General features: G+C 50.9%; 1 protein-coding gene across 2 annotated transcripts in view; it reads left to right on the top strand.

The window, feature by feature from the left end:
- The window catches only part of FAM53B (family with sequence similarity 53 member B), a 35752-nt gene that overhangs the window by 3451 nt on the left and 18811 nt on the right, over positions 1–13490 (top strand). Inside the window, exons 2-4 of one of the 2 annotated variants that reach the window (XM_052800112.1) lie at positions 2045–2096; positions 10049–10773; positions 12061–12743. In XM_052800112.1, coding sequence (XP_052656072.1) covers positions 2045–2096; positions 10049–10773; positions 12061–12315 — 1032 coding nt within the window. In that variant the 3' untranslated portion in view covers positions 12316–12743. Of the gene's footprint in view, positions 1–2044; positions 2097–10048; positions 10774–12060; positions 12744–13490 lie in introns of those variants that run through there. The other variant, XM_052800111.1, reaches the window with a different exon arrangement.

Raw genomic sequence — 13490 nt, 5'->3', positions numbered from 1 at the left:
AGAGGCAGCATTAAATCCTGCCTTAAAAGGGTGAAATTTGGGAAGGAAGGATATTGATATATTAGAAGAATATCCTTGCTTTAGCGTTGGTTCCTGCCGGGAAGGCAGCATCTCCTGCGGCTGCTGCTGGGGATGGCAAGGGGGGAGCCTGAGAATCCGATGCCGGCTGTGCCCCAGGAGGTGTGCGGGGCAGGTGGAGGGGAACTTGCTGCAGAGGAGCAGATGAGAAGTAGTTTCTTCTACTACTACGGGAAGGGATGGGCACTTGGGCTGTCCGATGGGAGGCAGCGGAGGTGCAGAGCTGTAACGCGAAACTTTGCCCTCGTGTGTTTGCTGAGTGCCTCCCGCAGCTCTGGGGCTGGGTCAAATAGTGCACTAATAGTTCTGGTTACACAAGTTGAATTGCCGGGTTGTCCGGGCTGTTAAATTGGGGCAGATATTCACAAGAAGACTGATCCGTCAAAGAAAGCAAGAGGTTTTTTGTTGACTTCATGGGAAAGGCCAAAAAGCAAAACCTAAAGGAAATAAGTGTCTGAGCAGCGGGACAGTATCACCTACCAACACCCCACGGGCTCGTTCGGTTCAGTTCCCAATTTGGTGTTAAGGCAAAACTCTTACAAAATGGTAATTATACTCAGTATGGGACGTATGTCACCTAAAGGCGCTCCTCCCCTCCCGTGCTTGCAGGCAGTAGCTGGGCTCTGGGGCTGGCACACAGATGGGTGCTGGCGCGACCGCTGCCTTCTCTGGGGCTTGTCCCACTTCCATCCCGGCTCCACTTCGGCCACTCTTTGGAGACAGCTGCCTGTCCTCGCTGTCTCCTGATTAATTCTACCTGCCACTTCATAAGGTGGGGCTTGACAGATAGAAATAGCCTGACTTCACCTAGAGAAGTGGCACATGCTCCAAAGAAGGTGACCGACCCTTATTTACCTTTTCCACATCTGTATCCCATCGTTGTTTTCTGCCTCCACATCCCTCCATGTTCAATATTGACAATATTCTGTGTATGAAGTGGGATCCTTTTGTTGGATTGCTCTGTACAGGCAGGTGCCAGCATTTGCTACATTATTATTATTGTTATGTGAGCAGGCAATGTGTAAAACGTGGATCAGGGGAGAAGATGTGAATGTGGTGGCCTAACGCCAGATGAAACGCAGTTATGACAGCGCAGATGAACGGGGAGGTCACGCTGGTGCTTCCTCAGATGACATAAAGCCTCGGTCAGATGGGATGGTGTTGCCAGGAAAGACACTTCAGAAGCAGAATGTGGATATTTTGGGGGATAATAAAAGAACAATTAGTATGAAAGTGTGTTTTTTCAGTCGTAGCTGAAATGGCATGTAGCTGCAGATGACATATTGATTTATTATATATAAAACTGTCCATGCCCATTTTTAGAAGTCTGATGATGTCTCTTACACCGTCAAGAGGAAAATTCTTGGAAAAAAGAGTGTAAAAAGCAACGGGGATTATTTCCTACCCATATAGTGGTGTTTTTCCCTACTTTTAGTGCAAATCAGCACAATCCGAACGCAGTCTCCCCAGAAGTGCTGGGGTGAGGGTGCCTTGCCTTAGAAACACACTGTGTGTTTAAAAATACTCCAACAAATAGTCACTTTGTACCTAGACGGGAGGTTGTAGCGGGCTTGGCTGGGGTTCAGATACCACTGCTGCTGTTTCTTGCCCAGTCCAGAATTCCTGTTGAATTGCTGCTCCCGGTTTAGTTTCTCCAGTGTTTTGGGTCCAGGGGCTGGGAACCTCGCTGCAGCTATTCCCATGGGTAAGGACTAGCTGCAGGACCCATGATCCGCAAGCTCGAGCCTCGACCCCGACTCTCCGCAGCATTTAATTAAGTTTGATTCCGTTGAGGGAAGGTGGCTGGGTCTTTCCCCCAGTCCCTGCCAAAACGGGACCGTCGCGGGCATCCGAGGCTCTCCTCCCCGCTGGGTGCCGCGTGGCTTTGCTGAGGCTGGAGGCGGGGTGGTTTCTGGTGCCCTGTTCAAGTCTGCGAGAAGTGAATAGTTTTTCTGGTTGTTTGCAGCACACTCCAAAGATGAGTCAAGGACCTACCCTCTTCTCTTGTGGCGTGATGGGTAAGTAACAGAAACTTCTGTCCGTATTTACTCCCGCTTCCTTATAGTGATGGGTGGGAAGACGTCCTGACTAGCTGGATCTCTCCAAAAAATGCTCCCCTGCAGACCCCAGGGTGGGCATCCACCCATCTGCCCCACACAGCGGGGATGGAGGGTCACCCTCCCCACCACCCACTAGTGATGGCCATCACGCCCATGCCACCCTCCATCCTAGAGGTGCTTGTCCTGCCCTATTGCCGTTGCTGAGTGAATTGCTCATCTCCTTTCCCCCCCGGCTTTGATATATCTGCTTATTTTTAGAGTAACTCGTACAGTTGTGATTATAAGCATTTTGGGTCTGAGATTGTGTTTGCGTATCCGGCCCATGACCGTGGCTCTTGACTGGTTTGCACGATGCAAGTAATAAATATCAGTGTTATCATTAAAATGTTCTACCACTGGGCACAAAGTGTTTGGACAGGCCTCAAACAATAAAGAAAATGTCTTATTTTTGCCTTTGACAACAGCCACAGTACAGGATATTTAATACCTTTTATGTCAGAGCTTGCTATCAATTTTTATGCTGAACAGCCACCAAAATTGATAGGGGATTGGTGCCTTGGCCAATGATCCTGAAAAATTGATAGTGCTGGAAGATGTGCTGTTATATTGTGCTCTTTGGGTTTTGTAGGGGGGACCCAGTCACTAGGCAAAGTCTCAAAACCCAATTAAAATTGTAGGTCAAGTTTGAGCCAAGCTACTTGCTATGAAAGCCAATACTTTACAGACAAAGAGGCTGCCCCTTTTCTTCATGGATACAACTCTCATTAGCGTTAATGGGAGCCGAGCACATGCATTGACAGGAGATATTTCCCAAGCTCTCTGATAACTCCAGTCGTTGGGGGGGGCGGGGGAAGATGGAAAGCATTTGAATTTTTTCAGATGAAAGTCACAAGCTTCAAAGTCAAGAAGGGGTAGAGACAGCCCGTTCCCTTTCTCCTGCCTGTCAAACAGGAGTGAGGAACAAAGAAACCCAATCAGATGGTTTTGTCTTGCGCTGGGGCACTGGCAGGCTCTTCAACAGATATGAAGAGTCTACGCCTAATTGAAAAGCAGCTTATCTTTAAGAGCTTTTACAAAGCCTTCTGCGTCTTTGTAGCACTGCGCTGGCCTTACTTGGCTGCCAAATTATCCTGTTTCCGAGGGAACCAAATATTACCTCCTTGACCACAGCTTGCCATGTAATGGTCTTCGGCATGCCCAGTCGAGAGGAGCCAGTCTTTCCAGCACGCAAGGGCATCAGTTGGCTTGGGTTTAATTTTGGCCATCTTTCCCAAATGTTCTTCTTGATGTCTCCAAATGTGAGCCACAGTCACAGATCAATCCAGTGTTAAAATTTGCTTGACGTTTTGAGTAAGTCCCATGGTTATAATGGCACCAAATGTGAAACTGGGGGAATATTTCAGGTCAAAGGGCCAAGTCCCTATCAGCGGAAAGCTCTGAGATAAATAAACACAGTGAAGTTTGGACTGGCAGCGCAGCCAACGGGAGGCAAAGATTCATAGTCCCGTGTAGGATGTTGGGGGGATGGAGGGAAGTTGGCTGAATTTTCTGGAGTTTCAGCCAGAAGAGCCTGAGGGTCTTAGCACAGGGTCTTCCCGGTTGCGTTTGGGGGCAAGGGCAGCTTTGGGCAGGAAGGCAGCTCGTGACTGGTCCCAGTGGCCGTGGGACAGCGGGGCAGAGGGAAGCTCAGCCTCAGCCAGGCTGCCAGGGAGAGCATCATCCAAACCCTGGAGTTTCCCATAAGCATCGGCTCAGGAGCGTTTATCTCCAGGAAGGAGATTGAAGAAGTTGGGTCAAAGCTCCAAGGGGTGCGTAATGCACCATGACCAAGAAACCCAGCCGGCCCAAGATGGCAAGGCTGTGTTCCTGCTTACCCGTGGCATAATGTGGGGAAAAAGAGTAAACTGAAGCCCACACACCTTAGATGTAGATACCTCGTAAGGTACTAAACACCAGAAGACTCTGAAAATGGATTATGGATTGTAATATAACTCAATATATGAGTAAACATTATTAAAGACTTGCTATGTCGGATGATGCAATGTTAGATCTGCTTCTCAAGGTGATCTAAATAATCTTTCGATTTTTAGATTTATAAAAAGTACTCCTGCCAGTGTGATGATAATATTACTAAAAAGATCGGGTTTTATCTTTATATAGCCCTTTGCTGGGAGGAAGATTAAAAGTGAAATGCCTAAAACTATAAATTCAACAATTGCTTTTTCCCTTCTCCTTGATGGGTCCTTGAAACACCTGGGAGTATAAGAATTGTCCTGTTGTTGGATAGGTGTTTTTTCTCCTTTTTTCCCTTTCCTTCCCGTGCAGTGTCCATCGCACGTCCCCAGTGAAAATACTAGTGACTGTGCTAGAGAAAGAAGGTGGCGTGATAGAAAGTTGGGGCATTACTTTTGACTTCCTATATTGAAATTTTTCTGTCTTTGGGTGGATGGCAGAGGAAAATTTCCAATATTTTAACAAGGCGTTGGCAGCATCGCCTAACCTTTCCCTAGCAGGTGTATAAGCAGCACTCAACGTCTAAATCGGTAGCGCCGGAGGCTGCCCTGGTCCAGCTTTTTAAGAGAAACTCAGCGGGCGCATGCCGACAGCCATGGCCTCGTGTTTTCTGTGTAAGCAAGAACTTATCTTTGAGGCAAGCCGCAGGCAGGGTTTTATTGAGGCTGTGACAAGGCGCTTGTGAGCGCAGTCGCCCCGGCTGCAGGATCAGAGTCCTGGCACGGTGGGTGTTGCATGCACAGCCCTGCTCGTAAAAGGGAGGAGGAGGATGGGTTTGAGCCCACCAGGGACAGATCCTGCATACATGCTCTGTGAAACGCTCTTTTAAAAGTAACCGTCGTTTGCTTTTCCCCTTGGAAAGCACCCCCAGAATTTGTCCTCGTAGAGGGCTGCGGCAGAGCGGGGTGATGGATGAAGTGCGCGGTCAGCTCATCCGTCCTTCGGCACGCTCCTCCGCCGGCGCGGTTTGGCAACGCCACCGGTCCGAGTGGCGAGCGTGCCGGGGGGGTTGCAGCCTTGGGTCTCGTCGTTGCACATGAAGCGGCTTTTCACCCGGCGTGGGTGACGGAGGAAAGCCAAGAAGCCAGAAGAAAGGCCAGCCCATGGGGGGTGATGCCCCTCGATCGCATCCCGAGAGCACCCGTAGGGCTCGCACGCCTCCTCTTTCTGAACCGGGATTTCCTGGGATTTCGGGTTTTTTTTGGAAAGGCTATCAGCGTAGAGCAGCACCTTGGTGCGTGTTCAAGCACAGTCAACCCGCAAAGAGAAAAAGCCACGCGGGGAAAGCCGGCGAGGCGTAGCTGGAGCGGGGAGACCTCGCCAGAGGATCGTGTTGAAGAGCAGGGCACGTTTTGCCGTCGAGGTGGGGAATTTCCCTCCCCTGTGCAGGCTGTTGGCACGAGGAGCCCACAGCCCACTGGTGTATTTATTCTCCAGCGGTAGGTTTGGGGGCCGTTGTTTTCATTTCCCATTGAAGCACAGCTCCGCGCATCGTATTTTAATCTTATTTCTACAACAGGAAGGCTCTGCGGTACTGCCATCAACTAATTACAAGCATTAAATTTGTTCCACATTTAGAAATCATCTCTTGAACATAAACAGGGGACAGTGGAAAATGCAGGCTGCCTTTTCCCCTGTGCACGGGGACCAGGGGACCGAAATTTGACTTGAACAACATGTGAAAAAAGGGAATTGGATGTGCACCTGTGTGAAGAGAAATGTTTGGGTTACGATCCAAACAGAATTTATCTGCCAAAAAGGAGAAGAAAAATTGATTGAAACCCGTAATTGCTTTACAAGTTGCCATAATAAATTATGTATTAATGTAAATTATTTCATGGGAAAAGAACGTAGAGGAAACTTGAGCAGAAGGATCATGCATTATGTATAAAAAGGAACTGTAAAAATATTATAGCAGCACATTTGTGCTGCTGTAGTTAAAGTTGTGTCAGCGTTTCGGTTTTACACCCTTCTCTATGGTTATGAATGTGGTCATTAAAATTTACTCTGTGTCACCAGAGGAGCACAGCAGTCATTTAAAAAGCCCGTGGCCGTCCCAAAGCTGCCAGGTGCCTGGCTTGTCCGTGCGCTGCTCCTGCAAAACCTGGAGCTCAGCAATTGGAAACCCGGCTGTGATGCTCTGAGGATGGATCCCATTCTCCATGGGGCTGTGCAAAGCTCTCGGGAATGTTTGGAGGACAACACCCATCTCCTCGATTTTGGGACGTGACTTCAGCCCACGAGTGCTTCGTGCCCTGGACCGCCGGGCTGGTTTGACGCGGTGAAGGTTGCACAGGAGAACAGATGGATGTTGTTAAGGGTTCATGGTCACTCTTAAAAGTGAATGTCTCGGTTTTGCCCAAAAGGAAATTTAGGAATAGATAGCGGTGCCGATAGTGTTTGCGCACGCTATCGATGATCCCGGGGGCAGGTTGGGCCGTGCTTGCGTGCAGGTGGCTTCTGGCTTGTCTCTGAAAATAGGAGAGGGAGGAATATAAACCAGGTGAGGACGGCCCGGCAGCCAGAGCCCGGGATGTGCCAGGGCTTGCTGGGGCTCGTTGCCGCTTGCCCAGCCCGACGAGTCCTGCCGGCGCGCGATGGCGAGGCACTAGCCTTGCGCGGAAAGCAGACGCTGCGGCTTGCAGTGACGGCCGCTCTTCGCCCGCACCCCAAATGCTGTGGCTGTTGGACACCCAACAAGCTCTTCTGCCGGGGCCAGAGAGGGCAGGACGAGAAATTCAGTCCTCCCCAGGCTGCCGCTAACAAACCCTCTGCGTCTTCAGAGCTGGAAGGCTATTTCACAACCAAAGAGATGCCAGAAAATTCACTTTGTGTTGCCTCACCCTGGAAATACAGATTTGCAGATCAAAACGTCTCAAAAGAACTTTGCTGGACATGCTCATTAAGTGACTTGAAGTGTTTATTTTTGCAGTGTTAAGTTAAAATCCAAAAGTAAGATGCTATTTCATCCAAGGACAGTAACAGCCAAGAAGGACCTGTTTAACCAGGGGAGAGCCCCTCGTGCCACACTTACATCATGCTCTGGTTGTAAACGTTCTCCTATCGTTTTTCCAATAGGCAAAGGAGAGTTTTCCAGCGAAGCAGCTCACTTGTGAACCGAGAGGTTCTCATGGTGGGTTTTATCCTGGAACAAATTACTGCCTCCGGGTAAACCAGGCTGAGGTTTGTAATTTAAGAAAATTAATACATGCTTAACTGCAGCAGTATTAATGGCTCCGCTGCAATTATCGTTATCAGCGTGCTCAGGATGTGAATCTTAGCCTTAAAAAATTGAACAGAAAACCAGCCGCTTTTCCTTGTTAAGGCTTTCCTGAGTTCTGTAATTACACCCTCAGCCCTTAGACTACCCCATTTTCAATTTGTTTTGGGGCGAACAGTTTTCTGTTTGCACTGAAAAATCATTTTCTGGGTTATCCGGTAGTTTGGGATCGGTCGGCAGTGCTTGGAGGTTTGGGGAGGGCAGGCTGTGCCAGGGTCTCCTCCCCGCCCTGCCAAAAAACCAGCTCTCACGGTGCAAGGGGAAAAGCAAATAACCCCAAGCTGGTGCTGGGGATAACGGTGCAATTACCGTTTTCTTTGCAAGGTTTGGAAGATTTATAGCTGTTTGTGCCGAAGCAGGGGTGAAAGAGGAAGGTGTCCCGTATCCTCCTCACCAAGGCCTTTTGTACAGCGTGACGTCTCCGGCCAGAGGATCGTGGCAGCTTGCCATGAAAAATCAGCTTCTATTTCTGTTTCTTTTGTCTGCTGACCTGAACCAAGAAATCTCTCTGCTGGCAGCATAATACAGGGGGAAAATAATAAAGATCTAAACATAGATGTAGTTGTTTAGTGCAGATTTCTCACTTTTCATTGTGTTTATTAAAGTGAGGACAGCAACAGTTAAAATGCCGTGCAGTTATCGAGGGCAGAGCCAGGCTCTTTGTGGCTGGAGATGTTATGGCAGCAGCTGGATGCAGGGAGAAATGGGAAAACTGGCCAGGAGTGGTGTCAGGGGCCCCAAATCTGACCTGAAACCGAGCCTTGGTTGGAACAAGCGTTCTGCACTGTTGCCTCTTCCCTATCAGGCTGGTACCTACAGCTGCGGGCTGGATACGGCTTTTAATTCATCCTTCAGTTGCCTGAGTGGAAAAACCCCCAAACCCCTAAAAAATCTTGCACGATTTAGATACGATCATACGAAACTTGGCAGCGACGGTTAGCTAGCACGGTTTGCCTCTGTTTGCAGCAGCCGACGACAAAAACAGTCACCAGAGAAGGTCTGTTGGGTGATTACTTTTTTCCATTGCAGCAGCCGATGGGGTTGTCCTACCATGGTTTTCCTGTTGAGCGTCAACGGCAGAGCGCCCTGCGCAGCCTGTGCCGGGGAGCCAGACCTTGATGATACTTTGCTTTCTTCTTTGATTGTCGGCGGGACCGTGTGTGGGAATGAGATCATCACCCTTAATCCTCTCTTTCGACACGGTCATCAGTGGGATTTCTGAACACAGCTGTAGCCGGGTTTGCAGTCTGCCTACGTGGAGCTGCCCGTAGCCATATACGTTTCAGCCCACAGACTTTTTTCTTGGAGCTTTATGCAGGCACCGCAAAACCCATCTGATAAAAGGGCTATCTTTATGCCGGTCCCAAGACCGTGCAACAGGTCATCACTGTCTTTTGCCGTGCTGTGTTGGAAGACTGTTAATGCAAGCTAAATTTGCAGGAGGAACAAATTCCCGTCTAAACAAGCTGAATGAAAGAGAGAGGGAGAAAAAAAAGTGTATTTTTTTTTTTTAAAGTGAACCTATTAAGCGATTTGTCCTTTAAATAAATGCTTCAGTGTTATGTTTGTTACAGAAATGCAAACAATTGGCTGCACTAGGTACAACTGGAATTTTCAAGGCAACCCCAAAGAGTTGCTAAGCCCAGGTTGCTGCAGAAGAGTAGGAGGGTGTGGGTACCTGATTTCTGTAGCACCTTCCCCCTCCGTGCGGGTAACCGGGCAGGGGGGCACCTGGTCCAGAGCACCCAAGTGACCCCAGATTTGGGGGACGGAGGGGAGATGGATGATGAGCCTCACAAGAGGGACCTTGCAAAGAACTGCCGGAGGTTTATCATGTGTCTATTATAGCATCAGCCATCTTAGAGCTTATTATATGACTTTTGTTAGACACGGTATCTTTGGGTCGGGTTGGGAGAGATGCGCAGAGCGTCAGTGGGGATAAGCTGGTTTTCTTGGAGCAAGGCTGTTTTAGCAGCGGCTGAGAGCAGGACAGCCTGATGGCTGTCGGGATGGCTTTTGCTTTCCCGTAGGCTCTGGTGACCCTGTTGGGATTTCTGTGCTACGACCGGCAGCTCGATGCCCCGGCGGCACTCCCCTTTCTGTTAGGACCATCCCAACTGCTATCCCATCTCCTTTCTGGTGTTTTGTCCCCCGAGGTCCATCTTGCCACAGCGGTGCTACAGCTTTGTGCTTTTCACCTCCAGTTTTTGTGAACCTCTCGGGCAGTTACTGATTGTGGAAGCCGGGACAAACAGCATGCATCTGAGACATGATTTAGCACAGAGATAAGGCAATGGCCATACTATTTTATATTGCTGAATTTCCCTTAGCTAGTGCAGTCTGGATATTCAAAGACGTGTTTTTATCTTCTTCTAGCAGTTTTGCTCCTGCTGCGATTATCACTTAGTCTCTCTCTCCATCTACACTGCAGCAACCGCTCTGCTGGCAGTTTGGAAAACCATATTCCAAGAGTTAATTAATTTGTACTGGAAAACGTCCCATATGCTACTCTTTTTGTTTATGGACGTAGAAAGCGAATCACGGAATTAATTAACACTAATGCCTGTGCGTGTGTGGTTTTTTTGTTTTTTTTTTTTTTTTCTCCTTTCTCAACCAGAAAATGACAGATGGAGAGATCTCAGCAGGAAATGTCCACTTCAGCTCGAGCAGCCGGGCACCAGCATCTGGGACTGCTTGTCGGACAAGGGCGAGGAGGGCTCGCGCTGGCCGAGGGAGACGGCCAGCACCTGCTCCGTCACCAACCTGATCAAAGACCTCAGCCTCAGCGACCCCCATGGCAACCCCTCGGCCCCCCCCAGCAAGCGCCAGTGCCGCTCGCTCTCGTTTTCGGATGAAATGTCCAGCTGCGGGACCTCGTGGAGACCCTTAGGCTCGAAGGTTTGGACCCCGGTCGAGAAACGGCGGTGTTACAGCGGCGGGAGCGTGCAACGCTACTCCAACGGCTTCGCCACCATGCAGAGGAGCTCGAGCTTCAGCCTGCCCTCGCGATCCAACCCCCTCTCCTACGAGCATCCCGTCCTCAGCGGCCGGCTGGGATGCCAGCCGAGGAAATCGGCCACCGGCGGGCACGGAGGAGACCGGGTAGACATGCAGAGGTCCCTCTCCTGCTCCCACGACCGCTTCTCCTCCTCGGAGTACTGCCCGCCCTCGGCAAGCAGCACGCCAGCCTCCACGCCGGAGCTGGGGCGACGGGCCGGCGGGCTCTCCCGAAGCCGCTCGCAACCCTGCGTCCTGAATGACAAAAAAGTCGGGGTCAAGCGACGGAGACCGGAGGAGGTTCAGGAGCAACGGCCCTCGCTGGATCTCGCCAAGATGACCCAGGTAAGAGGCGGCGGTGCCGTCCCTGCGAGGGGCTCAGCGGCGAGGCGATGCTGTTCTCTGCTTTGCTAAAAATCCTTTAGCATCCTCCCGAGGCGGGTCTGCGGCACGCAGAGTGACGCGGGTGTTACGGGGAAGCGCATCCTTCTGTCCGAGCGGAAAACCCCTTCCCCTCCAAATGGATTTCTTTAATAAATTCCCGCGTTTCTGTTCTGCGCTGATTTTTGCACGCCGAGTCCACCGTGTCGTCGTTTCCTCCTGGCACGTGTTTCAAGCAGGAATATGTTAAAACCCACATTTTTGAGTTCAGGAGAGAGGAGCCCCGGGCCTGCCGTGGCGAGGTGAAGGTAGCACCCCGAGGCACCTAGCCCTGGCTCCGTCAGGAGCCGAATTCATACCGCTACGGGCTTTACTTGCTCTTAGCCTCTGTAATTTTCCACTCTGGAGATGTTATCGTGTTTCATTTTCAGTTGCAAACACAGAGCACAACCTCCCTCTTCAATCTGCCGCGCAAAGCCAGATAACAGAACTGAAGTGCGAATCGGGGAGGATTTTGCTCCCGGGTCCTCTCCCTGCAAGACCAAGTGACTGGATTTTAGCGAGAACCAAAGCGAGAGGCTGCAGCGAAGGACAGCGCAAGCAGCATTTCTGTTTCGCGCTCATAAAACTTCTTTTTCTGCCGTTTTGTGATTTGATATTTCCCGCGTCGATCACTTACAGTCGTAAAGTCAATGACACCACCAGCCCTGCGTGGGATGGAGATGGCGGTGGGTCTGTGAAGACCCCAGGGCTCCTGCCGTGGGAGCAGGGGCTTTGCCCTGGCCACCTCCCAGGGTGGGCTGTCACCTTCTGCCGGCCACAAAACTTCCCCCGTGCTTTCGGTTCGATGCAGCCGTCTGCTGTGCTTCATCCCAGAGGCAACCGTGTCGGGAGCATCTGCCCTGGGTTTTTTTGTACAGCCGCGGCCGGCAAAGCCCGCCTGGTGCGAGGCATCTCCTTGTTACAGGAACGCAAGATTTTATGGCGTTTCATGCTTGGCAGTGCAGAGGGTGTTTGAAGGAGTGCAGTGGTGTTGGAGGAAGAGATTGGCTTTTCCTCCTCCGGAGGAGCTTTGAGGATAAAGAGTGAGGGAATCACGTATTTGGGTGATTGCAGGGGAAAAACGCGAGGCATTGCTCTCGTCTTTTGATAAACCACACGAGCAACGTTTAATATGCTAAGCTTATTTTATTAGCTAATAAACTGGACAGGCAGTAAAAACAACTTACGTGTGTTATTATATTTTACTAGCCGCAAGTTGGAATAGCACAATTGCCCCCTCCTAATTCTCTCTGTACAAGAGCCGCTGGTTGCTTCACCTCGACGTACGGCGCAGGATGTCCCGCAAGCCCGTGCGGGAGTTTCCCAGCAAACCAAAGCCTGCAAAAGACCCAAATCACCTCAAAACCAGTGGCAGGGAGGGCAAGGCTTCCCCTTCACCGCCTTCCCACCCCTGGAGCCCGCAGGCACGGAGCCCCACGAGCTGCCGCCGCGGGGAGGGGATGAAGCTGACTGTCCCCAAATCGCTGTCCCCAAATCGATGGCCGCGTCCCCCCCAGCTCGCTCAGAAAGCAGCTTCACCGCTTGTTCCCAGGCATCTCCTTGCTTTAAAACCAGCACGTTAAAACTGTCTTTGCCACCGCGTGCTGACGACCGTAGCTTTTCTCGAGATTCCATTAATAACCCACCGGCGTGGGAGGAGATCACGGACAGGCTGTGGACCAGGCTGAAAGCCCACGGTGCAGAGCGGCTGGGGAAAGAGGGAGAAGGATGCGGCCCGGAGCGCAAGTGCCGGGGCTGGGAAATGGGCTGCTCCTCTTTCTGCGTGCCCAGCAGAAAGAAATCCTTTCTCATCCACATTTCCTCCTGCGATGGCACTTTCTGGGGCTGTATTTGAAAACGCAGAGCGTAACCTGCATTTACACTTTGCGTGGGGGTTTGCATACACACGCGGGCATGTGTGCAAAGGTTGATGAGGAGCCGTGCGAAGGGTGATGTTGGCATATCACGGGGTTTTGTTGCATCTGGGCAATTTGGCGTGGAAATATGATAGGAGCACATGTGGCCGCGTGGGTGCACAGGTAACAAAAGCCCATGCAATACCCGCTCACGCAGAGCTGCTTGTGCCCGTGCCAGCGAGCACCTTGGTTCGGTTGCCCACTGGGCTGTCTGCTTGCCACGACCAGTGGTTTGGTCTTGCAAGGCTGAACGTGCCCATCGTATCCGGACAAGCTGCTCAGCACCTCAGGAGGAGGCAGAGGTGATCATCAAGACCTTTTGGGATGAGACCAAAACATTGAATGAGTTGCAAAGCCTCGGTATGATGCACGTGTGCTCCAGCTGCATCTGCTGGAGTGCTCACGGCTGAACAAAGGGAAGAGATCAAAGGGACGGGACTATTTTTATTCGCCTGGCTATTCTGAGAGCCTGCACGATGGTTACCATCTCCAAGCGGTGCTTGCACCGTGGTAAGAGAAGCATTTTGGAAGCTCTGGGGGAGCAGAGCAGAAGCCATCTGCTCTTCTTTGCTCGTCGCTTCGTGCTGGGCCAGCTTGCAGGGGCACCAAAGGAGAGCACGGAGGAGCGGGGAGCGATCTTCCTAAGGTAACAGCCATGGCAGGCTCCGAGGCTTTGAACCCTCATTAAAAGAATTAATGAGTTTATCTTTGCAAATGCCAATG

The sequence above is a fragment of the Harpia harpyja genome, chromosome 10, assembly GCF_026419915.1.
Source record: "Harpia harpyja isolate bHarHar1 chromosome 10, bHarHar1 primary haplotype, whole genome shotgun sequence".
Taxonomy (NCBI): domain Eukaryota; kingdom Metazoa; phylum Chordata; class Aves; order Accipitriformes; family Accipitridae; genus Harpia; species Harpia harpyja.
This window is presented reverse-complemented; position numbering and strand designations above follow the sequence as displayed.